The sequence below is a fragment of the Cordyceps javanica genome, chromosome 5 (genome assembly GCF_051103115.1).
Source record: "Cordyceps javanica chromosome 5, complete sequence".
NCBI classification, from domain to species: Eukaryota; Fungi; Ascomycota; class Sordariomycetes; order Hypocreales; family Cordycipitaceae; genus Cordyceps; species Cordyceps javanica.
This window is the reverse complement of record NC_139299.1, coordinates 3,646,696-3,671,962: the sequence shown is the minus strand read 5'-3', so window position 1 is coordinate 3,671,962 and position 25,267 is coordinate 3,646,696. Positions and strand designations below refer to the sequence as shown.

General features: G+C 48.5%; 6 protein-coding genes across 6 annotated transcripts; 4 read left to right on the top strand and 2 right to left on the bottom strand.

Moving 5' to 3' along the window:
* Window positions 1-116: 116 nt before the first annotated feature.
* Window positions 117-1,106, top strand: V2A60_008345 (uncharacterized protein; the record flags this gene model as incomplete). Its single annotated transcript, XM_083259618.1, has 1 exon — window positions 117-1,106. One exon carries the CDS (start codon window positions 117-119, stop codon window positions 1,104-1,106), a length of 990 nt encoding a protein of 329 aa, XP_083115744.1.
* A 3,762-nt stretch (window positions 1,107-4,868) lies between these two features.
* On the bottom strand, window positions 4,869-7,088 carry V2A60_008344 (N,N-dimethylformamidase beta subunit family domain-containing protein; the record flags this gene model as incomplete). Its single annotated transcript, XM_083259617.1, has 1 exon — window positions 4,869-7,088. One exon carries the CDS (start codon window positions 7,086-7,088, stop codon window positions 4,869-4,871), a length of 2,220 nt encoding a protein of 739 aa, XP_083115743.1.
* Window positions 7,089-11,640: 4,552 nt separating this feature from the next.
* V2A60_008343 (major facilitator superfamily domain-containing protein) lies at window positions 11,641-13,430 on the top strand (the record flags this gene model as incomplete). Its single annotated transcript, XM_083259616.1, has 4 exons — window positions 11,641-12,336; window positions 12,399-12,897; window positions 12,972-13,073; window positions 13,150-13,430. The coding sequence occupies 4 exons, from the start codon at window positions 11,641-11,643 to the stop codon at window positions 13,428-13,430; spliced, it is 1,578 nt and encodes a 525-aa protein (XP_083115742.1).
* Window positions 13,431-13,735: 305 nt separating this feature from the next.
* Window positions 13,736-14,729, top strand: V2A60_008342 (class I SAM-dependent methyltransferase; the record flags this gene model as incomplete). The annotated part of the gene is made up of 4 exons (XM_083259615.1): window positions 13,736-13,808; window positions 13,873-13,980; window positions 14,056-14,487; window positions 14,560-14,729. The coding sequence occupies 4 exons, from the start codon at window positions 13,736-13,738 to the stop codon at window positions 14,727-14,729; spliced, it is 783 nt and encodes a 260-aa protein (XP_083115741.1).
* A 2,957-nt stretch (window positions 14,730-17,686) lies between these two features.
* Window positions 17,687-19,873, top strand: V2A60_008341 (S53 family peptidase; the record flags this gene model as incomplete). Its single annotated transcript, XM_083259614.1, has 5 exons — window positions 17,687-17,901; window positions 17,956-18,386; window positions 18,450-18,973; window positions 19,035-19,318; window positions 19,438-19,873. The coding sequence occupies 5 exons, from the start codon at window positions 17,687-17,689 to the stop codon at window positions 19,871-19,873; spliced, it is 1,890 nt and encodes a 629-aa protein (XP_083115740.1).
* A 363-nt stretch (window positions 19,874-20,236) lies between these two features.
* V2A60_008340 (uncharacterized protein) lies at window positions 20,237-25,232 on the bottom strand (the record flags this gene model as incomplete). The annotated part of the gene is made up of 4 exons (XM_083259613.1): window positions 20,237-20,839; window positions 20,904-22,156; window positions 22,212-24,123; window positions 24,897-25,232. 4 exons carry the CDS (start codon window positions 25,230-25,232, stop codon window positions 20,237-20,239), a joined length of 4,104 nt encoding a protein of 1,367 aa, XP_083115739.1.
* Between the last annotated feature and the right edge of the window lie 35 nt (window positions 25,233-25,267).

The window sequence follows — 25,267 nt, the reverse complement described above, 5'->3', positions numbered from 1 at the left end:
GAAACAGAGTATTAATCAGACGTAGAAGAAAAGAAAACGGAGAAATATGATTGATTTTGAAAAAGAGAGACGTGTCCCGCTTCCTGCCAATTCACATTTGTGTGTGGTCTGTGACTATGAAGGTGGTGAATTCGCTCCCCCGCGTATACCTGGCCGCCGTCCGCCTTCCATTCAAGCGGCCGTGGTCGTACCAGAGCTGCATCCGCCAAGCTGCTTCGTTTTCTACAGCACAAGGTGCAGGTGACAGACATGAGGGACACCCGCCAACCGCCCCCCCATTCGCCGTGTCGGACCCGTCGAGCGCCGCGGAGCCCCGGTTCGTCGCCAGCGTCCACCGGGCGCTGGAGCGGAGCGGCATGGCGCGGATCAAGCTCGCCTTTCCCGACCCGAGCAGCCGCTTCCTCGAGGAGCTGGTGTGCAGCTTCCACGCGCACCACGGGCACCGGCTGCCCATCACGCACAGCGCGTCGCGGGGCTGGTTCTGGGACGTGCGGCCGAGCGACGGGACCGTGATCCCGCTGCAGACGGCGCACCACCGCGCCCGCTCCGAGACCATGGCCGACTTCCCCTGGCACACCGACTGCAGCTACGAGGGCGCGCCGCCGCGCTTCTTCGGCCTGCACGTCCTGCAGCACGACCGCTACGGCGGCGGCACCCTCTCCGCCATGAACATTGAGCGCCTCGGCGCCGCGCTGTCGCCCGAGGCCCGGCGCGCGCTGCGCCGCGACGAGTTCGTCATCACCATCCCCCCCGAGTTCATCAAGGACCCGTCAAAGACGAGCATCGTCGGCAACATCATGGCGGGGGGCGGCGGCGGCGACGAGACGGGAAGCGTAATGATGAGGTACCGCCGCGACCTGTTGGAGCCGACCACGACGGCCGCGGCGCGTGCCTTGCGGGAGCTCGATATGCTGCTGGACGGTTCGACGGGGGGTGGGAACCTCGCTGCGACGTCGACCGTCCACCTGAAAGCGAGCGACTGCCAGGCTGGTACGATAATTCTGATGGACAACAGGCGCTGGCTGCACGCGCGGAATCACATCAGGGACCCTGAGCGTCACCTTCGCCGTATACGTTGGGACGCGATCCCGTTCCCGCAAGAGTAAGATCGCACTCTATGCCTCCTCTTTCATGTAGCTAGAATTTTCTCAGTTCCGGGTTTCAGTACTAGGATATCGCACAATAAGATTCATCATTGCCCACTATGCAGTAGTTGTCCCATACTCGATGCGAGCCAGAACGCATGATTCGAGACCAAGTCGAGGCAACTCCGCGGGGTATATTCGCCATATTGGCTCATGCTCTTGGTTTGGCATGGAATGTTTCTTGGCGCTATCCGAGCAATGTGGGTATAAGCAAAACCCTTATTAATTCTGCATTATGACCTGGAGATGTTCGCTGAGAAGGGCAGGGAAATCTTTCGACCATCTGTTAGCTATCACATATCGGTCCACCGAGCGCAGATTAAGTTTCGCTTGAAGCATCAAATTACCTCCTCGGGACACCTTTATGAGTTGACGTCGAGAAACTCCAACTACTAAATCACTTATTAAAGTAGAGCGCGCCTCACAGCGCTAGTTGCTGGCCTACTCGGACAGTTGGGGTCTGGCGAGGAGCATGACCCGCTCGCCCCTCCGCAGTTGGCGATCGGTAGTCCGCTTCCGAGATGCGAGCCTTTGGTTCAACAGGCCAGAGTTCGCGCCTCGTACCTTGGCGAAAGTTAGGGTGCAAGGCGACCTCGATACTCCATCATTCTAGCCAAGACGTCGGGCACTGCCGAACGTGAGGAGAAATCTGTCCGAGTTTGAATCTGAAAAGATATATCCTATCATTGCAACATGTTGCCCAAGATAATTTGCTGGTCGCCCTAAATATCCCCCTTCTATGTGTTTGCTAGTTTTGGATGTTCTTCGAGCAAGTACTTTTCCTCAGAGGATAGTTCCTTGTAATGCGGATCAAGAGAGCAAGGGCATCACCAGGTCACAGAAACGAACAGAAGCGTTAATAAAGGAACCTAAATTATATAATAATATAGAAAGAAGAACTATCTAGGAGGGTAGTAGCGTTAGTAACCTTCTATAAGTACCTACTAACTTAGCTACTAGGCTATGCTTACTAATAACCCCTAATATAAAGAAAGATATTATCTATAATATTATATAATAAAAGAAAAGAAGAGAAAAGAAGATAAAGTCTAATAAGTATACAATAAAGTTATTTATATTATTTAATAAAATATTATCTATATTAAATAATAAAATAAAAGAAAGAAAATAAGAACTAATATAATCTAGAGTAAGTATTCTGATCTATTAATTATTATTAATTAAAATTATTATTAGCTAATAGTACTATTTCCTTAGCTATTATTAATAAGAGTACTTAGAGTATTAGATTAATTATTATTATTAGCTAGGGTATTAGATTAACCTATATTATTATTAATAAGGATAGATATATTATTAAATTAACTAGTATTACTATTAGTAAGAGTAGGTATATTATTATTATTACTCTAATTATTATTATTATTAGTAAGAATTAATAATAGGTTTATAAGAGTAGTTTAGAGAATATCTAAGATAATTTACTTAAGAATAGGAAGCTTATAATTTTTTATAATAGCTATATAAACCTAGTAAAGCTAAGTATTAACTAAGTTCTTATTAAATAACCTATCAGTAATAGAGGTAATACTTTACTTTAATAAGGTAACTGTATTAGAGATAATAAGGGTAAGGATATTATCTATATTCCGTATAGTATTCTTAATAATATTCTTAGTAGTAGTAATATCTTTATTAGTATTAACTAAGGCTATTTATAATAGGGAGAGTATAAATTCCTTATTAATCTATATAATAATACTATTAGTAATAGTTTTTTTCTCTAAGTTATAAACCTAGGTAATATTATTATAGCTAATATTAAATATATATTATTTTATCATTCATCTTCGCCACGACGAACCCGTGGCGCACCTATTACGCGGCCGCTTTAGAGTTAAAATTGGTAAGAAAAGAATAGGATAGAAGATAACTCCGAAATCAATCATCCGCCGGACCCAGATCGGGCCCGGCAAGGGGGAAACGTGGATGCTGCGGTACCTACTCTCCCGACCGCAGAGAACAACGCGTCAAACGCGGACACCTCGACCGACACGCTCCCGCCACGGGACCGCCTCGACACCGCCGAAACTCTTAAAGAGAAGATCCTCAGGTGAATCCCAAGCTAATATAAGGCAGAATGCCTTAACCTCTTGATTTCCCTTATGGAAATAGCGAGCAACAACGCCTCCGATGCCCTCGACACGGCCGCGGCGCGCCCCCTGCGCGAGGCCGACGTGGAGCGCATCGTCGCCAAAACCGTGGCTAAACTCTAACCACGCTCCTGGGCACAGACAGGCCGAGGACTGCCATGAAGGCGGACGTGAAAGCGGAGGCGAGACGGAACCGGATACGACCCGGCACGGACCCGCGAGGGGCCGCACCCAAGTCTATCACATCTTTTACATTTCTTGGGATTACCTGGGGCTACCTTCTCTAGTAGCTCCCAACCACTATAGCCACGATATACATAAGGGACCGATATGGGTCCGACACGGCAGCGAGGGTTTTTCTACTAGCACTTAGTTTTTTCCCTCCCTAACTAAATCTATAGCAGTACTATATAAGCTAAAGGCTTACTTAGTGTATAATTATTAATCAATTAATTAATATATATTATTTATATACTATAGCTTACTAAGGTTTCTCTATCTTTAATAGATTATAAATAATATTATTAAGGTCTAAGGGTATATTAATAATTATAAAAAATATAACTCTATTAGGGTATTAATAATTATAATTAAAATAATATTAGTACTAGTTAATAGATTTAGGGATAGTAAGTATAATTATTAAATCCTTATATAAAATAACTAAGTTATATAAAAGTAGGCTAGAAGTAAAATTATTAGTATTATTAATATAGATAATATAATAATTTATATAAGAACTTATTATTATTATATACTTAAGTTTATTAAAGAAGCTAATACTAGATTTATATAGAAAATCTATAATAATTACTTTTACTTTATAACTAAGAGAATTATCTATAATATATACCTTAATTATACTAAAAAGAATATAGTTAATATTAATATATTTAATTATATATTATATCTTAGTAGCTTAAATAATATAACTAGTAATAATAAGAATATAAAAGTAAGATTAGGGATTATACTTATAGGGGAGAGAAAGAGTATACTAAAAAGTAATAATAAACTTAATATAAAAATATATAATAGTTAGACTTAACTAGGAAGAGATAACTTTAGTCTTATATATTTTTATAATATTAATAAAAAAACTATATATATAAATATTAAGTAAATACTATTAGAAGTATTACTAAAATATAAGCTAAGTAAAGTAAAGTTTTTTATTCTTATAAGCTAGAACTATTTTACTATAATAGAAATAATAAAAGTACTAACTAATAATATTATTATAACTTTAGTAATTTATATAAAAGTAAATATCTATAATATTATTATCCTCTATATACTAAAGAAGGCTAATCCCTTACTAAGTATTAAATTAGTCTACTTATATTACTTTAAAGAGTAATTTAGTTTTTTTCTTAAGGATAATATACTTACTTAGAACTATTATTTAGAATTATTAAGGATTACTAAGAATAAAGGTAATTATATATAGCTAATGTTCTATACTAATAAAAAACTATACTTTTATTATATAATCTATCTTATTTATTGCCTAGCGAGGCTTGCTGTCGCATAACGAAAGCTTACTTGTGGTGAAAAGAAATAAAACGCCTTTACTATGTGATTGAATTTAAGACTTGCGAGACTGTTCTTAAGCAGCATCGGTCTTACTTTGGCTGTCAAGGAATCGCCTGAGCACGTTTTCTAAAATCTGCGAGACGGGCCCTCCAAACGCATGTCCATCCCACAAGCTTCCGCAGAAAGTTATTGAGCTTGCTGCAAAAACCATGCCTCCGCCCTGAGCTTGAGAAAAGCACATGTCTCCTCGAATCAGATCTCGAGGTACGTCTCCCGTGATGGTCGTCTGGTCTGTAAGCAATTCTTCATAGCAGGGGACATAGCCTTGCGGAAGGGCGGTGCTGGTCGCCAGAATGGCTGTCGAGCCAGGCGAGCCAAATTTGGACTCGGCTCGATCCAACTCAAATCCGGCAGCCCCGCCACCTGAAAGACCTTGTTGGCCGAATTCGGGCTCCTGGACACCATCAAACACCCAGTTCCATTCGTCGCTGTAGGAAATTTCGGTACGTCGATAGTGGCCAGATGCGAACGGCCCTTGAGTCGAAAAACCTACGCCGACCAGGCGCTGAGGTATTCTACCGTTTCGTCGCCATAGTCCACCCATTTCGCCGTCGAGGGCATTAAAGTACTCTCCTGACTCGGCTGCCCAAGTGCGAATTCCGCCTTCGGCCCGTCGCATTTCGATGAGGTGAGGGCGTTGAACCGTGTGAGCTATTTTCCAGTAAAACCCGTTGCCGCCCATATACGCTAGCCTCCCTTGTTTTGAGACATATTCAGAAAGTGCATTCAATGTACATGCGGTATGATACTCTGGGTGTGTTCCGGTAATGACAGTCTGGTAGCCATCAAGAGCATTGAACCCTTCGGTGTGCAAATCCTCATCTGTTAGGACGTCGAAGTCGAAACCTTTCGTCTCGAGCCAAGCTGTAAGATGGCTGTCTGCCGGAAAATGCCGGACACCGGACCCGTGGGCGTCCCAAAGAGAGACGAACCCGGGCCGGACCGTCAAGAGCGGACGGAGCCGTGACGCAAAACACACGCCCGATCCGTCCTTGTGAGTATCATAGATGGAGCATCCATAAGTCGGATACAAATCACTGGCGTACGTTGTTCCGGACCACTCGAGATTGCGCTGCTGACACGCCTCGTACTTGTTGCTTAATCTTCCGTTGGCGTAAGCCAAGTATGTAAATGTTGGAACGAGAAATAGCAACCTGGCCCTTTGCTTACGGGGGCTAGGACGAACCCAAAAAGGCAGCCAGTCACGTACAGACCCGGCTGTCAGCTCGAGGACGTAGCATCCGCTCCTGAGGTTCTCGGGCAGATGGAAACGAAATGTGCGACTCCATTGACAGTCTTCTAAATCATCGTCGTGGAAGTGGATGGCTGCATACTCGTCCGGAGCGTGACGCCACTGATGCTCCAGGCCCGTCCAATTAGAACCCGGTACAGCACGCGTTGGCTGGTTGTAGAGTGTGCCGTGAAACTTGAATGGCCCTGTATCGTGAATGGTGTTGCTCTCGATGCCAATCGAGAAATCCCAAGCACCGATGATGCTTCCTTGGTAGTCGACATCTACGTCCACAATATCCCCTGGCCATGACTGGAGAAATTGATCCATGACTCGCAAGCCCTCAATTCTTCCTGTGAAATGACTTTTTGGCTGGGCGTAGTCTTGCGCTGCCAGCATCAAGTATGATGGGCATGGAATGAAACCGGGCCCCTGTTGCATTTCGTGATTGATATAGTGCATGCTTTCGTTTTGACCACCGAGCCCGATGCGAAGCGTCTGGCGTTCTAAATCGGTCGCGACAAAGAGCCTATACCACTTGTCTTGTGCAATGTCTGCATGCATCTTATAGGTCGCGCCGTGATTATCTTCAACCAGGACTGCATTGCGGCTCAGAAAAACCTTCAGTTTGTCGTCACAGCTCTGGGCTTCATCGCTGAAGAGACATGCCGCGCCATTGGGCACGACTCGAACGGAAAAAGAAAGACACCAGGTCCTTGATGTCGTCAACGGAGCAGATAGCGGAATCTGCGCATAAGAACCAATACTGATGGGTTGAAAGCTTCCTTTACAAGCCATGGGCTCCCCCACCGTTTCAAATTGCATACCAGGCCCGCCAGGATTTGCGTCCGCGCAGAGGACTCTCTGCAACCTGATATTGAAGTTGCCTTCATTACACTGTGTGCTGACGTAGCCGTCAATATGCTCTCCTGGAAATGCCGAAAAGCGATCCAGGTAGCCGCTGAGAGGTAGCTGGTCGCTGTTTATTTCGGTGCTTCCCATGATTGCTCTCGCACCGCGCATATGTAAGAGGTAAATATAAAGAGCCTGCCATCTTCTTTGCCACAGCCTTCTGGCCTTATAGCCTCACGTGACGCTCCTGCGCCAAATAAAATGATACGTTACCCGTGGCCCTAACGTAACCGACCATAGTCAGCCTGGCCGAGAAGTCTGGTACTTCCCAGGAGGATTCTCAGGCAGCCAGCAGACATATTGCATAAACCGGCGACGGTCGGAACCCGGCAGAATGTAAAACCGACACCGAAATTGGAGAGACTGGTCGGTAGGACTCGCATGCCTCAGCAAGGCTACCTCGCACACAGCGGCCTGGTGCTGCCATTCCTTGGAGGGCTTATCGCCCTGCAAACCCCGTACTATGATAGCTACTTTCTGTAAGCAAACTTAGCTTCCTGCTAGCTACAAACGTCATTTTTGTTAGCGCTAACTTTATCCGTAAATGGCTACTAGAAGGGATTATGGAGTAGAATGTAATTACTATGGTGTCCTAATTACCTGGAGTAGTTACGCCTGGCTCCTAACGAAATCGGTTCGTACCTCTATTACTTTTAATTCCCCTATAAATTATTATATTCTATGACTTGGCTTTTTGAGGATAGGTAATTCCCCGGAAGACCATGAAAACCTGCCTAGCAATGCCTTTGGTTACCTTCGAACTACTAAATTAAGTGTTTGACTTAACTAGATCGAAAAGATTAGGGCTAATGGTATTAGCGAGTTAGTTACTCTCCCGTAGTTAGTAGTTTACGGAGACTAGTTAGCGGGTAAGAGCTCTATTCTAGAAGATATTACTTGAATCCCTTTCCTAAGATAGGAAGGCCTCTATACGAGATTTCTGACTAAGATTATTCTACGAAATACCTTAGCTAATTCGACTATAATTATTACTAGTATTTAGCTATATACCTTATACTTTAAATAGTCCTAGGAGTTACTACTATTATTCTATAAGGTTGTCTAAGATATAGTATAGCTACTCTCTATTATATATAAGGTATTAAAACTTATAAATATTTGAGGCTATACTAAGTAGAGTAATAGGATTTTATTTACCCCTAATACTCTATAGATTGAAATTAGTAGGCTAACTAGTCTATACCTTAGTATTATAGACTTACCTAGGTTAATCTCTATTATGAATAATAAATAGAGTAAAGAGGATATTAATATAGTATATGATATAATAAATATATATTTATAAAGCTCTTATACTACTATTCTTACTATTCTTTAGGTAAGTAATAATATAGCTAACTAAGGTATTATTAAGCTTACTTATAAGTATAACCTAGATAGCCAGCGTACTATTAGGATTATTACTAAACCTAACCTTATTAATAAAAGCGTAGAATATTATATTATGCTCGTAGTAAGGAATAAAGATTTAATTAAACTTAAGCTAGGCTTCTTTCTACTTAAAAACCTAAGTCCTTTAGAACTTGAAGATAGTATATCTACTAAGATATATTCGAAGTACGAGCTATAATTTTTTATAAGCCTAGCTTAGAAGAATTAGGGAGTTAATATAGGCTATATTAGGGTAGATAGGTTATGAATATTTTTATAAAACTTACTTAATATGTATATTAAGAGGGAGTTGTTAAAGGTACTATAGGAGATTAAGAATATACTTATAGCGAAAGAGAAAGGCTTATAGGCTTTAGGGAGCATATGCCTGACTATTAATTATATCTATACCTTCCTTACTAGATTAAGTATAGAATTTTACTAATTAATAGATACTATACTACGAGGGAATTATGATAGTATTAATCCTAATTTTTTCTTAACTAATAACTATAGTAGACTTTAAGCTAGAATATAAGAGCTTAATATGGCCTTCGTGATGGAGATATGGCTGTACGGATAGAGGCGAAAACTTAGCACTTCTTCGCCACCCTCTAATTCAGACGATAAGGTAACTAATAAAATAACGTAGCTTATTATAAGTAAGGTAGAAATATTATAATAGGTAAAAGAGGTCTGTTTAGATATCTTTCTTTGGAGAAATATAGCGTTTAATAGACTCACTTTGGTTATAGGTATATAAACGTACTCGAGGACGAGAATTACTAGGAAACTCTAACTTAGCTTTACTTTCTGAACTATTCTATGAGTAGTCTTAAGGTTGGCTCGGCATAGCGTAGAACTATATCGACAACATTCTAAAGGTAGTACTGCAGTGGGTTGAGTACGCTACCAAAACTGTCATACTCGAGGACCATTTACGGCGTGAAGTTAGTGGAAAGATGGCTGCTAAAAATAAGCATATCATCCTAACTAGGCCGGCCAGTCACAATTGAAATCCTACACGTCACCCCAAGCCCCAAACCCTTTGCCCCTCCACTGTACCTTAACTATCAACATATAGTCATACAGCGATAGGCCCCTACAACAGTCTGCCGCGGTGTGGGTATGCCTGCATGACAGCGATCGTGTCCCCCTACTTCTTCGAGGAGCACTGAGATCTGCTCCAACGCTTCAACGGCACGCACTTTCCCTGGATACCTCACCCCGTCCGTCACAGAGCCAACCCTGTCCCCAGTATCAATCGGAAAGCAGCAGCTTAGCCTAACTGATTAGGGCAAAAATTGTAATTCCGGGAATATTTTGGTTTATAGTTTCCATGATGTTTCAGGCGTGGTTGCCGAAAGAATGTGCCGCACACTCCGCGAGGCGCTGCTCTAGTAGGGCCTAACGAGTTAGGTAGGCTTGCCACCGTCGCTGTGTCCGTCATCGTCTTTACCATCTTCTCCGTCCACTTCAGTCATCTCTGCACTCGGCGTCTTCATCCACTACCTCGTGCTCCTCACTTGCAGTATAGCAGATTGCTAGTGCCGGCATCGGCATTGAGCACAGCGAAGTACGAACAAGGGCTCAAACGGTTGGCCACGCTGTTCGATGTAGCAATTGAAGTCCGCTCTGCAGTTGAAGTTTCGATAATCGTTTCTTTCCTTTAGTGTTTTTAGACAGCTGTGAATGTTTTCCACGATTCGAGCTGACCTTGTTTCGGCACCCTCCAGGCGCGCTCGTTCGCTTTCAAGCTCCATCTGGATATGCATGATCTGTAATCGTAGTTCCCCTTCTATGGCAATAACTTTTCGAAGAATTTCAACGCCGAATCTGCTAACTAGCATTAGTTAGTAATATCTATTATCGTTTACTATTATTTATAGTTAAAATATAGGGTAGGGTTAATCGATTTTTATTAGTAAAGAATAGTAATTACTATTATAATGTAGATTAAGAGAGTAAGGGTATTACTAGGTCATAGAAACGAATAGAAGCGTTAATGAAGGAACCTAAATTATGTGATAATATAGAAAGAAGAACTATCTAGGAGGGTGGCGGCGTTAGTGACCTTCTGTGGGTGCCTGCTGACTCAGCTGCTGGGCTGTGCCTGCCAACACCTTGCCTATTTTCTGCTTTACTTTGATCTGGCTCATGACAAGCTTTATGAACCTCTCTTCACCATACCTAGTCCTATACTCTTCATCGGTCAGGGAAATTACGTCGGTCGGATCAGGGTTAAACGGATAGGTGTTGGTCAGATGCCAGACAAGTGGCGGAGTTACTCGTTGGTCGCAGCTACCACGTTCAGTAAGGATTGATCGATTAAACTCGTCGACTTACAGTACTTTCCCGGTCCACCTAAAGTAATAGATATCAGGGTCTTGCGATCCGCGTGGACCAACATCGACCAAGAAGTAGCAACGGCAGTGATCAAGCATGTATTGGCCGGCGGAGTGTAGGCCATCCTTGCTCTCGTCGAAATCTCGGCCAAAGCGATGCTGGCACGCTATATTTGCTATCGTGGTCCTTCGATCGAAAGCCTTTCCAGGTATCGTTTCTGACGAGCATTTTATGAGGGTCCGGGCTGCCATTGCAATCAGTAACTACCTTAGGTTAGAGAAAAGGTCATGGTGGGCGAAAATGTGGATTTACTATTACGTATGTCACGAGTGAGAATGGGGCACAGTGAGCTTTTATAGGCTAGCTAACGGCTCTCCTCCCCTAGCCCTGCCCCACCCCTCCTTTCTCGGATACGATTTATTAAGGCTAATTCTAAATTTCTTGGTATAAAGATGGCTTATTAATTCAATGTACTATACTTCAGTAATTCATTCACCTCTATAGCGCTATACTTGACGTTGTAGAAGACCTGTGTGTCGTTAGCACATACTTGGGTGGCTACAGTTTGAATACTGGTAGCTACTGATAGAGGCACCTGCGCCATGTGTTGGGGTCTAAATGGACCCCTGCCGTGCTCATACAAGGGACACTATCCGACACTCCCAAGGCCCAAGTGTCCAAGACAAAGTAATGCGACACCGGGCTCGACGCTGGGACTGATAATATGTGGCTGCCGAGATCCCGAGTAGCATGTCTGCTTGTCATTCACCTACTCAGTATAGGGGCTTGGGAGAGTGTGTAAGCAACTCTCTTGGGACAGTAAATATCTAGCCCACGAAGCCTGCATGTCATACATTTTGGAAATAAGGGCTATTACAGCACTGCAGAAGACGAGCCAGGCATCATGGACGAGACCACGCCTCTGCTGCTGCAGAACCAGTCCCACGCGCTGTCCAAGCGACGCCTCCTCGCCGTCTTCCCTGCGCTGGCGCTGATCCAGTTCACGTCCTTTCTGGACCAGACGGCCGTGTCCACCAGCCTGCCGGCCATTGCCGCGGCGCTGGACACGGGCGCCTCCATCTCGCTGGTGGGCGCGAGCTTCCTCATCACGAGCACCAGCATCCAGCTCATCAACGGCCGGCTGTCGGACATCTTCGGCCGCAGGGCCGCGCTCGTGGCCGCGCTGGCCGTCATGGCCGCCGGCAACCTCTGGAGCGGCTTCTGCGCCACGCCGCTGCAGCTCTTCGCCTCGCGCGCCGGCACGGGCTTCGGCGCCGGCGCCATCAACGCGCTGGTCCAGATCGCCATTGCCGACGTCACCACGCTCGAGCAGCGCGGCTACTACTTTGGCATGGTCGGCGTGGCCGTCGCCCTCGGCAACGGCCTCGGCCCCGTCGTCGGCGGCGTCCTGACGCAGAACCTCGGCTGGCGCTGGGCGTTCTGGTTCGTCTGCCCGCTGTGCCTCGCGGCCATCGGCTACCTGTCGTCCGTCTGGCCATCCTCGCAGAGGGGCCCGGATGACGCAAACGTCCGCAGCAGGCTGAAGCTGATTGACTGGCCCGGTGCCGTGGCTAGCTTGGTCGGTATTTCGTTGATTCTTGTACGTACCACCACCAGCCTGTGCCGGCAGTACCGCCATTGCGCTCTAACAAGGATGAAAAGATTCCAATCTCACTCGGTGGCTCAAAGCTGCAATGGAACTCCCCAGCTACCATAGGCATGCTCTGCTCCGGAGTCGTCCTCCTCGGCATCTTCTTGACAATCGAGTGGCGCTTCGCCAAGCTTCCACTGCTGCCCGCGCAACTCTTCCGATACGGACGGTCAACAAATATTCTGATTGGAACCAACATCATCATTGGTTGGATATACTGGGGCAATTTGTTTCTCATGCCTCTGTACTTGCAAAATGTTCAAGGTGCGAGTCCCGCTCGCGCCGGGACGCTGCTACTGCCCATGGTCGTAGCCCACGGGCTTACTTCAGCCGTGACGGGCATCATAATATCGGCAACCGGCCACTACAAACCAGTCATTGTATTTGGTGCTCTCTGTTGGGTTTCCGCTGCACTGGGAAAGCTGTTCTTTGACCAAACGACAGAAGTGTGGAAGGTAGCCTTCGTGGGCATCCTGGACGGGCTAGGAGTTGGTTGCTCTCTCCAACCTGGTAGGTGCTCTTTGTCATTTCATGGGTCGCATATCTATGAAATCAGTTTTGCTAATACTACTACCTCGTCTCAGTTCTAGTTGGCTTGCTTGCAGGCTCCGATATGGAAAACCGAGCGGTTCTAACCGGCCTTCGCAATTTTGTTCGCGACCTGGGTGGCGCAACTGGCACCACAGGTACGTAATCTCTGATCCATATGCTTCGCACAGCAGTATTCATGGTATGAATTAGCAATTGACAAAATTGTCCTAGTTTCCGGTACTATTTTGAGCAATTTGCTGTTCGCACAACTCCAGCACCGCTTCAGCCCAGATCTCATCGCCGAGCTAACATCGTCCGCTTTTGCCTTGAAAGACTTGGACCTGACCGACTCGGAGAGACAGCTGATCTCAGGGGCATATATGCATAGCCTCACCGTCATCTACGTCACGTTTGCCGTGCTTGCTGCGATCCACCTGTGCCTATGTCTAACCATTCAAGACTACGGCTTGAAGCAGCGGCATGCTAAGTTGCCAGCCCACCGGGCATCCTAGAGACGAAATGTGCGTGAAACATTGATGGAAAAATAAAGCAACAAGATAGACAAATGTCCATAATTCATTTAGAATCTACCAAGTGTCCGTTTCCGTACTGAGTTGCCGCACGTGACGCTAAGGCAAGATGCATTTCGGTCGAGGCTGGGGTTACACGCACGTTTGTTTTTGTACATCAACCGCCATCTTCCCCGCATTCCTTTCGCCCAACCTGCCAAGTATCGGGTTTTCCTCATCCTGTCACAAATCATCGCGCAAAATTAAAACTACACGAGCTAGAGACTGCTTACAACCATCCGCCCACCATGCCACGACCGCAGCCGACTCGTTTCAGCAGCTTCTGGTCGCCGCTGATGCTTTTGTGGCCCGCCATTACGAGTACGCGAATGAAGGTGGCGTCTGAGGGCAGTCTTTCCGGAAGTCAGCTAACAGATTCGTGCAGTTCAATGGGCCTCTTTCGTGCAAGCTTTCCGCACCCGTGGCTTCGCAGCCCTGTGGAATCCGACGAAGCAGCTCGATTTCGGCGTGGCCAGCCTCTTGATCGAAACCTGTGAGATCTCCCTTTGCTGCGTCTGACGTTCAACACGCGCGCCGCCACGCGTTTACTGACCCGCATGCTGTTTAGCTGAGGGCTTCATCCAGTACGAAAGCACCACCGTAGTCCCCTCCCTGGTCAAGCAGTCCCGAGGCAAGATCCTCGAGCTTGGCCCTGGTCCAGGCAACCAGATCCATCGGTTTGATCCGGATCTTGTCGAGTTTATTCACGCCATCGACCCGAACCCCCACTTCAAAGAAGACATCGCCAAGAAGCTGCAAAGCACCGACCTCGAGTCCCGCTACAAGTTTCTCGTTTGTGGTGTCGAGGATAGCGATGTCCTGCGCGCAGAGGGCGTGACGGAGGGAAGCATGGACACCATACTGAGCATTCAGGTCATGTGTGCAGTCAAAGACCCTCGCCCCGTCATGAAGGAAGTGTACAAACTGCTGAAGCCTGGGGGCCAATTCATTTTCTGGGAGCACGGCAAGAGTACCGATATGCTTACCAGAATTGGTCAGAGTACGTTGCACATCACTACATCACTGTATTACCATGTTACAATACAGACTACGGCAACTAACTGATATACAGCGCTGTGGAACCCGGCTTGGAGCGCTTTTGTGGGCTGCAACATGAACAGAGATATTCGCGGTGCAATCCTGGCCGCAGGCGAGTGGGAGGGCCTCGAAAAGGTTGAGGATACCGATGACCCCCTGACGTTTCTGCCGAGAACTTGGGGCGTTTTGGTGAAGAGGGCGTAGAACAGTGGTTATTGGTCATTTTTAACTAGCCTCGAGTGCAAAAAAACCCGTTTCAACATCGTCTGTTGAGATTTCACCTTTCAAAAAACGTGTTCACAATGTATGGCGCGCTCTACATCTTGTGAATGAAACCCGAAATGGCTGGGGGACACTAGGTCTCCCGCTGAAAAGATGATCTTGCCCTTTTTTTTTTTTTTGTTTTTTGCTGACCAAAGATCTCCATCCTCCGAAAATCGGTCCGGATCGTCTCCTCCGTAAGCCCAGGACCTCTACGGAGTAGGATACATGGCCTGAGGAGGTTAACCTCAGCTCAGAGATAAAGAGCTACTTATGAAAGTTTGACCAATGAAGTGATCGAGAATGAAACGATATCAAGGTGAACAGATCTACCGAGACAAGACATGGCATGGTTAGGCGTAGCTGAAGGCAGGGAGTTCGTGGAGTGCGACAGTGGCTTTGGCAATATCTCCTGGTCCCGGACTGGGAGGTAAATGAGGGCAGTGCCGGACAGTCTATGGGCGTGGAAGCGAAGATCGTCGTTCAGCCTCAACAATGATACAATGATCGCGGGCGGTCGGCGTGGCTAGTTGGCTAGCAGCTAGCTAGCCAGCGAATGATGTACGGATTATCGGGGCCGTCCACATATTAGGGGGGGGGGGGGGGGGTTCCAGCATGGGGCGCACCTGTCCGCCACATTTTCCTTTTCTGCCACTTTCCCGCGATTCTACTTGAGACTTGCTCTGGCTGGGCTGGGGGGGTGCGTGTCGGGAGACCACGAATGAGTAAATTGGTGCTCGGAAGGGGGGGGGGGAGGTTTGGCGGACCGGGCCGCGCTGGCCGATCTTTCACGCAAGCCGCCCCGTTCGACTTTTAGTCCGGACTGAGAAACATGGCGGCCGGCTTGGCCGATCAACCGGCCGGCAAGAAAAGGGGGGGGGGGGGGGTCAAAAGGAAACCAAAGACAACACGCTGTTGCTTGAGTCCGTAAATTGGTCCGGAAAGTAGCTGGGGGAGTGCACGCCCGGGACGGGACGGAGACCAGGATGCCGCCGTGTTGCCTGGGGCTTGGCTTCCTGTACTACATTGACTCCATTCAGGTGGGATCTAGCAACGCCTGTCGCAGCAGGGGGGGAGGGGGGCGTTGGTGTGTGTCTACAGACCCTAGTAGATCTGGTCCTATAAAATGTCTCATCCGGCGGATGGACTAGGGAGGGGTGTGCGCGTCGCCATGGGACTCTTGCCAACGTCTGAATCCTGTCGTTAAAGCAGCGCCAGCGGCCCGATGGGTTACTTGAGTGATGATTGGTTTTAGACTCGATGCCTTGTCTCATTGGCCATGGCGTTGCAGTGTATATCAGTTACAGGGTTGGGGTCACGATGGGTCATTCAACAAGACAATGAGTTCACGGCGGCAATCATCTGGGCCAGTCTACTTAGTATACCTACAGCGTGCAGTTTGTTGACCGCTTTTCGACGTGCAAGTAACTATGCCCGCTTTTGGCAATGTAACTGTACGTCAATACACGAATTCGACCCTCTTTATCAGTAGTATTGTGGTGTCAGGCCACTGTTCGGCTTTGTTTGGGCCTCGAGCTTGACAAATTCAATCAAGGTATACGGAAGTAGAACTTGACGAATTACATTCCCGCAGGCATCTGCAACTCTGTCAGCGCTATCTGGAAACCGATGTAAAGACGGGAATGGGCCTTAGTAGATTCTAGATCCATCAGGGTCCAATCTAGAAAGTTAAAATCCATCTTATAAGAGTTGCAGCTCGGGCACAAAAGCTCTGTTTCCGCAATCGCAGGGCTTGCGCACGGCTCTTCTTTGACTTCTCACTGACAGAAACTTGCTTTCAATCGAATAAAGTCGGCGGCGTCTCGTCACATGGAGACTGCTCGACGCTGTCGCTGGTTCCATCATACACAGGAGCGCCGAGCAACCCCACTGATGGGGGCTATATCTCCGGAGCATCCACTGCATATAAATACCCTAAAGGCTCAGGACAATTCTCGTATTTGCGAGCTGGGTCCTATTTAACCCCATCTACAGCACTGCCACAACTTCCATAGGCGCCAAGAGATATTGGCATAACAATCAGTAAGTAATCGACGGACTAGATCCGTGAGACGGGCCGTGTTCCCGCGGGCTTGGCGGCGTATGCTTCTAAAGAATAAAGTCTTGTGTCTACACTCTTGTTAGTTTCAGAAAATAACTGCAAGTCAGATTTTTAACTACATTCATGACTGTGGAAAATATTGAGTGTACCTCTTTCCTTAACCATCTCTATTGTATCCATCTATCTGGAAGCGTCTTCCTGTAAAGCTTGAGAGTCGACCGATCCACCAACCTAGTTCGCCGATTGGATGCATTTGTGACGTGGGTTAATTGACATATTTGTGCGGTCAAAGAGAGCAACCGGTTGTCTGATGTTTCCGGTTTTTGAGTTATATTTATTTAGTGAGGAAGTGACCCCTGCCTCGCTATGGTGCCAATACTGGATACCGAATTACTCTGTCAGTGCCAATTCCACTCTGTACGGCCGCGTCATCAAACTCGGTAAGTAGGTAGTCAGTATTAATTATATCAATTCGATTATAGAGCTCTGCAGATGCTGAAACACTAGCTTGAAGATTATCCCCATTGGTTGTATCCCTACTGATCGTGAGCCCACAATATTCTGAGAACGGCCGTGGCCTTTGGCAATAGGACTGAGCGTCACCCAATTACCTTCCTAAATGGGATGAACTTCGTATCGACGCGTCAGCATAGATGTATATGCTCCAAATTTAATTAGATCTTTCAATCAACTTTTATACTACTAGTAAACCGCTGTCGAAACTCCGTCGGCTGGGTATAAGTTGGATTGCAGTCGCAATTCAACTCCAAGTACTCCATGGTAAAGACTCAACTCCCAAGTCTGCCAAGGTTCCAGAGTTTTCTCCGACATATCGATCATGAAGTTGACTTTGGTTTATTTGCTAGGTCTAGCTGCGTCAGCAGCCGCTGTGCCTTCAACGAAGCCTCGCTACGTTGTCCATGAGCGACGCAGCACGACCGTGAAGAGCAACTTTGTCAAGCGCAATGTCGCTCCAGCCAATGAACGTATCCAGGTACGAGTTGCTTTGAAGCAGCGTAACTTGGAAAACGGCATGGACTATCTCATGGACGTGTAAGGACTCAAGACTGGCCCATGATATCTCGACCTACTAAAACTCCTCATCAGTTCTGACCCGGATTCCCCCAATTACGGAAAGCATTACACTGCTGAACAAGTTGCCGAGCTCTTTAAACCTGCCGATGAATCCATCGATGCTGTCAAGAGATGGCTTGCGGACTCTGGCGTGGCCGACGACTCTTTGATTGTACCCAAGAGCAAAGGGTCTGTGTACTTTTCGACCACCGTTGACAAACTAGAGAATATTCTACAAACGAGGTACCATGTATACCAGCACGCCAGGAGTGATTTAGAGCATATTGGTACCGATCAGTACAGCCTGCCTCACGAAGTCTCAAACGTTGTCGACTTTGTGGTACCTGGATTGGCTACGCTTCGCAGACGCACAGAAAGTGGCCAGAAGAGCAAATTCACTCGTCGAAGGACTCTCACTTCTCATGCCAAGATACGAAATGGGTCTCTTCTGACGGATGATGAGGGTAAGCAAAACATGACGATCCAAGTCAGCCGGTCGAATAGACACTAAATACTTGATTCTACAGGTAACCCACAGAAGTGCTCCAGACTGATTACCCCGACGTGCCTCCGGAAGATGTACAATATCCCTCGCGGCACTCTTGCCGATCCGAGAAACAAGATGGGAATCTACGAATCAGAGCATCAAAAGTATGCCCAACAAGACCTGGATGACTACTTTGCGCTGGTGGCACCTGAAATACCAAAGGGAACGCACCCGGACGTAAACATCATCGGCACCGACCGAGCCAACGGCACTCTGGAGGAGGCGGGCGAAGAGGCCACCTTGGACTACCAGATGGCATACCCGATCATCTGGCCTCAGCAAATTGTCGATTTTCAAGCAGAGTATGATGACTCGCACCCAAAGGGCTACTTTGACTTTTTCCTCGATGCCATTGACGGGAGCTTCTGCGACTACCAAGGGGGCGATGATCCCGAGGTTGATGGCGTACCATCCGTGCGTCAGTGTGGTGTCTTCAACCGGACAAATGTGATTAGCTTCTCATATGGCTTTCCCGAAAAAGACTATCCTGTCAAGTACCAAAAGGTTTGTCCGCCATTTTCCGCCGAACCTGCGTCCTACATGCTAACACGGGGTGGTGGTGCAGCGCCAGTGCGATGAGTTTATGAAGCTGGGTCTGCAAGGCACCTCTGTGTTCTTGGCGAGCGGCGACACAGGCGTCGCAGAGGAAGGCTGCCTGGGCAAGAATGGGGATGTCTTTACGGCGGATCAGTCCTCGTCTTGCCCTTATATGACTTCGGTCGGAGCTACCCAAATCGTCCCTGGCGGTGACGCGGGCGACGAGGAAATGGTCACCAAGTGGTTCGCACCGGGCGGTGGGTTCAGCAACATATTTCCTCGCCCAGAGTACCAGAAGCACGCAGTGAACCGGTAAGTTTTTTAAATCCTGCAGGTACCTTTGATGAGAAGCTCCCACCAATCATGGCAACCGTTGCATGTAATGGGGGGCAGGCTGGCTGGCTGGCGACTAACCAGCTATAATAACACAGGTACTTTAAATCTCACGATCCTGGCTTCGCAAATTACAGCACCACCGACTTGAAGATTCCGTACGAGAGCGGCGGCGTGTACAATGGCGCAGGCCGAGGCTACCCGGATCTGTCCGCCGCGGGCGATTTTGGGTTCGTCGTTTACAAAGGCGAGCAGCTCGCGCCGGGCGGGACGTCGATGAGCGCGCCCATCATCGGAGCCATGGTGAATCTGATCAATGAGGAGCGACTCCAAAGCGGCAAGGGCCCCGTCGGATTCGTCAATCCCACGCTCTACAAGTACGAGGAAATGTTTAGGGATGTTGTCAAGGGCGGGATGGTTTTCGGGGTGTGCAACGGCAAGGGGTTCAACGCTACGCGTGGCTGGGATCCCGTCTCGGGCATGGGTACACCGCGCTTTGAAAAGATGCGTGAAATCTTCCTTGGTCTTGCATAAGGGTCTAGACTGTGCTACATGGTACGGCGACTGAATTCAACTCATTCAAGCTGAATATGTAGGCGCACATACGTTTGAAAGCCTCGAACAACGATAATTTCAAGTACAGAGGCATAGGAGAGATGGATTTAGTGAAAAGGTCCAAGAAGCCGCTGTATCGGGTAATCTACAACAGTTACCTGTCGTCACGCGGCAGGACGTGGTTGACAGGATGGTGAACCACAGTGGCAGTGGCTAAACTGAAGACTAAACGCCATTATAGCTTTTATTAACAATCTTACATTTAAAGCTGCAATTATTTGAAAAACTAGAAGAACGAAAATATTTTTCTAAACCAAAACAGGGACAAATGCAATCGCAATCTCAGTCGTGCTTTGCGTATATCATATTCTTCAACTGCAAAGCCTCGCCGCTCTGCTCACACAGTTCACGAAATACGCCACCATTCTTTCCCCATAGCTCGCGAGGCGATCCCGACTCGATAATCATCCCGTTGTCGAGCACCAGTATCTTGTCAAAGTCGGCCACCGTTTGAAGGCGGTGCGCCACGACGATGAGCGTGGTGTCGTTGAAGCCGTCGCGGATGCTGCGCTGGATCAGGCGGTCCGTCGCCATGTCCACGGCGGACGTGGCCTCGTCCAGCACGAGGAGCCGGGGCCGCGACAGGATCGCCCTCGCGAGGCAGACGAGCTGCCGCTGGCTGTGGGACAGGTTCCCGCCGCCCTCCGACACTTTGCTGGTCAGCCGCCTGAAGATGTTGACGTTGTTTTGCGGGGTCGTCGGGGAGGAGGAGGAGGATCCCTCATCGTCCGCATCGCTCCCGCCGACGCTCTCGGCGTTGACGCTGCGGTCGCTGTCAGAGTCGATCAGGTGCACGCGTGCGAGGCAGCTATGAAGCTCTTCGTCGCTGTGCTGGTTGGACGGATCCAGATTGCTGCGAATCGTGCCTGAAAACAGCACAGGGTCCTATTATCGTACATGTCAGTGTCGAATTAGGGAGAAACTCTGATACAGAGCTATGTTTGCCTACCTGGGGGATGATGGATAGGCGCGACCGTAGGCTTTGGGCATTAAGAGTCGATGTGTCAATGCCATCAATCACCACTTTGCCGCCTCGCGTATCTATCAGTCGAAACAGCGCCAGAGTAAGCGACGATTTGCCCGCCCCGGTGCGACCTACTATTCCAACTCTTTGTTTATCACCAATCTCGAATGAAACATCACGTAGCACCGGTGGCAAGCCTTCGGCATACGCGGCTTGCAGGTGCTCGACTTGCACTGTACCGTTGCACGGCCAGTCTTCAGGTGGCTCCACGCCATCCAAGTTTTCCGTGTCGAGCTCTGCATATTCCGTGATGCGCTCCACAGCGTTCATGTCCAGCTCCATCGTGGCGTAGTTTCGCATCGCAAAGGACATGGACATGGCGAAGCTGAGCGCAAACGAGAGGGCAAAGCCGGCGAGGTTCGCACCGAAGTGCAAGGGGTCTGCCACGACCAGCAGTCCCACGGCGGTGGTGAAGATGGTGCCGATGACGTTCATGTGGAATGTCATCCATTGGTTGAGTGACCAGTTGTGCAGCGTCATGGTCCCCCACTCGTCGAGCTGGTCATGGATACGACGCGTGTAGTCCTTGGTCTTGCGGTATACACGAAGCGTAGACATACCAGCCAGCGCCGCGTTGAACGTCTCAAAGACGGGCGATTTCGCGTTGCTCTCCAGGCGCTTGACGGGCCTGGCCGCTGCGAGGTAGCGCGCAGAGACGAGAACGCTGACCAAGATGAGTGTTCCGGCCAATGGTATCATGATGCGCGAGAGGACGACGGCCGCCATGCATATGGTGATGAGCTCGAAGCTGTGGACCAAGACCATGGTCATTTCCTCCATCAACCTACTGTCCAGGATGTCAAAGTCAGCGGTGAGACGGTTCAGAATCCGGCCAACAGGAACAGTGTCCATCCACCGCAGCGGCGATCGAAGTATCGTGTACAGGACATCCTGGAAGAGTCTTCTGCTGAACTGAATGCTGATCAAGAACGACCAGAAGAATCGCACGGTCCCCACGAGCGCGCCCGCCGCGCAGAGCAGCAAGTAAACACCCAAATAGTAGACTAAAGAATGGGATTCCGATGTGGCGGAAGTTTCGAGGCGGCCAGAAGAGGGATACAGTGCCATGAGTGAAGGCTGGATAAATGCTGCTTGGAATCCTGCCATGCTAGTTTCGTTGCCAGATGGGATATTGACGTCGTCGGAGGCTGTCCAGATCCGCACCCACCAATTTCGGCCTGTTCAAACAATTAGTATTGTTGCACATTTACACATGTATTTGATTTTTCTCACCAAAATTCGATGATTCAAATAGAGTTAACAAGATGAAAAGTGGTATCCAGAGATGCCAGCCACCGCCGCTGGAGATCAGCTTGTGGTAGACATGGCCTTTTACTACTCCTTTCTCACGCTTCTCATCTTCAACAAACTTCTTGGCCTTCTTCTCAGATCTTTGGTTAATCGCCGCTCGACCTTCAATGGAAGCGGAGCTGAGGTACTGGGGTCCGACACTGCTAGAGACACTCGAGATCGACTTTGGCGTAACGGTGCCACCGCTTGTCCCCGCCCCCAAGCAGTCGCTCAACGTTGAGCCGGAATGCTGGATAGTGCCATTTCCCAATTCAATGAAATAGCTCGCTTCTTCTGCAACGAGGCCCAAGTGGTGGGTGACGAGGATCCGTGTCCGTCCACGGCAGATGTCTCCTGCGATGGCGTGCTGCATGATGTGGCGACCAACATGCGAGTCGACCGCACTGAATATATCGTCCATGACGAGAACCCCCGCTCGCGAGTACAACAGCCTGGCCAATGAGACACGCCACTTTTGTCCGCCGCTGAGGTTGACACCATTCGCGCCTAGCTCGGTCTCGTCGCCATCTTCAAGGGCCGCAATGTCCTTCTCCAGGGCGCATGCATGAATGACCGTCTTGTAGCGGCTGGCGACCAATGGTAGGCCGAACAAGATGTTGTTCTGGAGAGATGTATTTTCCAACCAGACAGTCTGCGAGACGTAGGCCACCAGACCTGGCACTACCCAGTCGGCTGAGTCGAACTGGTCACTGGTACAGTTCCAATGCGGAAGCTCCTTGGGAGAAGCAGGCATCACAATCTTGCCATCAGATAAGTCGGCTTCTCCAATTAGAGCCTGTAGCAGTAGCGTTTTTCCCGTACCCGATTTTCCTGTAACCACAGAGAGCTGGCCTTCTGGAAACTCGGCATTCAGCCCGCTCAAAGTGAACGTTTCTCCGTCACGGTCGCGCGCGGCTTTGCCTTGCACATCACTGGGCCAAGTGATTGTCGCATTCTCAAAGGCAACGCGTGAATCGTGGGTTATGGTTGGCTGCAGCTCGGGCTCATGTAAGAATGCGTCTAGTCGGCGGACGGAGACAAAGGTGTCAAATCCCACTGTAAGCAACTCTGGTAAGCCTGCCAATGCGGCTTCCAAGCTCCTGAACATTGCGATGCTCACAAACGCCACAGCGGGCGACAAGTGGCCATTCATCAGCGTGTAGGTGGCTAGGGATGCCGCAGAGAGTAGAATAGGGCTCGTTACCCAGCAGCAAAACACCATTGTATTTGCCAAGAAAACTCGCCAAAGCGTCTTCAGCTCCTCCTCTCGCCGTTCGAGAATGCGCTCCTCCCACTGTGCCTCCAGGGCTGAGAACTTGATGCGTCGTAGGCCATTGACAGCTTCGCTAACAACTGCAAGCTTCTGGTCCCGATCTCGCATCAGCTTCGTCTCCGCACCAATGTAGCGGCGCGATGCGATTGCGTTGACTGGCAGCAAAGAAGCCCATGCAAAAGCACCCGCAAGAAAAGGCACAGCACCGATGACTTGGACCAAGTAGACAGAAAAGATGACCAGCTTCCCGATGCTACTGACAATCAGGACCTGATACATGGCAAAATCCGAAATGTGTTTAACATCAACTCCGATTAGATTCATAATGGCCTGTCGAGATTTTGAAGGATTCTCTGTCGTGTCGTGAGTCTTTGCTTTTGCATTTTCACCAGTCTGTTTTTTCGTGGCGTCGGTAGCAGTCCCGTTGGCACCAGTAGGTTTCGCCTCTTCATCGTTGATATGTGCAGCTGCTTTGATGTCTTTCCGTCGTAGTGCTTTTGCGAAGATTAATGCGGATAGCTGGCCCCGGACAGGGGCAAATATTTTCTTGATCGAGTGCCACATGATTCGCGAGGCAATCATCTGAGAAGTCGGGTTTGTTAGCTTGATCAGTGACATTCGGTCTTTTTGGAAGGCCGCAACCCACTTGTTCGGAGAATGTGAAGAGGCCTATTAGAATGGGATATATCCATAGGCTCGGTCCGGCTTGCGTATCTGAATCAAGTCTTTCCAATCGTTGAATGAGCTGTGACATGGCCCAGAACGGCCCAACCCCGACAATCGATCGTATGAGGACACTGACCCAGAGAAGCGTTAATTGCCGCCAGTAAGTCCTGGCCAGAGATCGGAAAAGGCGCCCAGTATGATTCGCAGAAACCCATTCTGCAGCGAGCTGCGCCGCCCTCGCAAATCTTTCCATCGACGGGATGTCCTCGTGATTGAGATCGCCATTGCGGGTTGACTTTGCGATCAGTGGCTGCACCCAGAGGAACAGGGCTTTCTGAAGTGCGCTGACTGACTGCTCAGCGGAGACAGTTCGGCCATTATAGTGCACATGAGGACGTCTTGGAAACAGCAGCGCAACGAGAATTACGCACGGGCAAAGAAGAAGATTTCCTGCTATGAGGCTCAGTATAGCGCGCCTATATTCAATAGATTGCTGTGCAATAAACAGCCCTTGGCATATCAGTCCCGGGACGATTGCGGCCGCAGCGGCAGCTACCCGGAGTCCAGCCTCATAGCATCTCACTGGTGCAATGTCAAGTCGAATAGAGACAGATTGAAGCAGAGTTATGGCCTAGACTTGTCAGAATCTGAGTAGATGGCATACTAGTGATGATTAGGAAGAAACTCACCCATGCAAGTGTCAGGATCCAAGCAGATATTTTCTCATTGCGAGATTCGGCGTACAGGGTGGCAATCATAGATATTGCAACGGACGTGACAAAGGCAAGAGTGGTGAGAAGGAGACACACAAGCTTAGGATACCTGTTGGAGAATATGGCCATCGACTCCGGTGTGCTCTTGCCGTCCTCGTCCTCGTACCAATTATCTTGCGGCTTTGGCCGACCCAATTGCGCGAAGCCCGCAGTACATGTTGTGAGTCGCGACAGCAGCAACAAAAAAGCACTGCATAAACCTGCGGCCGACGCTGCGAGAAGCCAGGTATCAGAAATGTTGGGTAGCAACATGCTGGATGTATCGTGCTCCGGATAAGTTGCAGGCA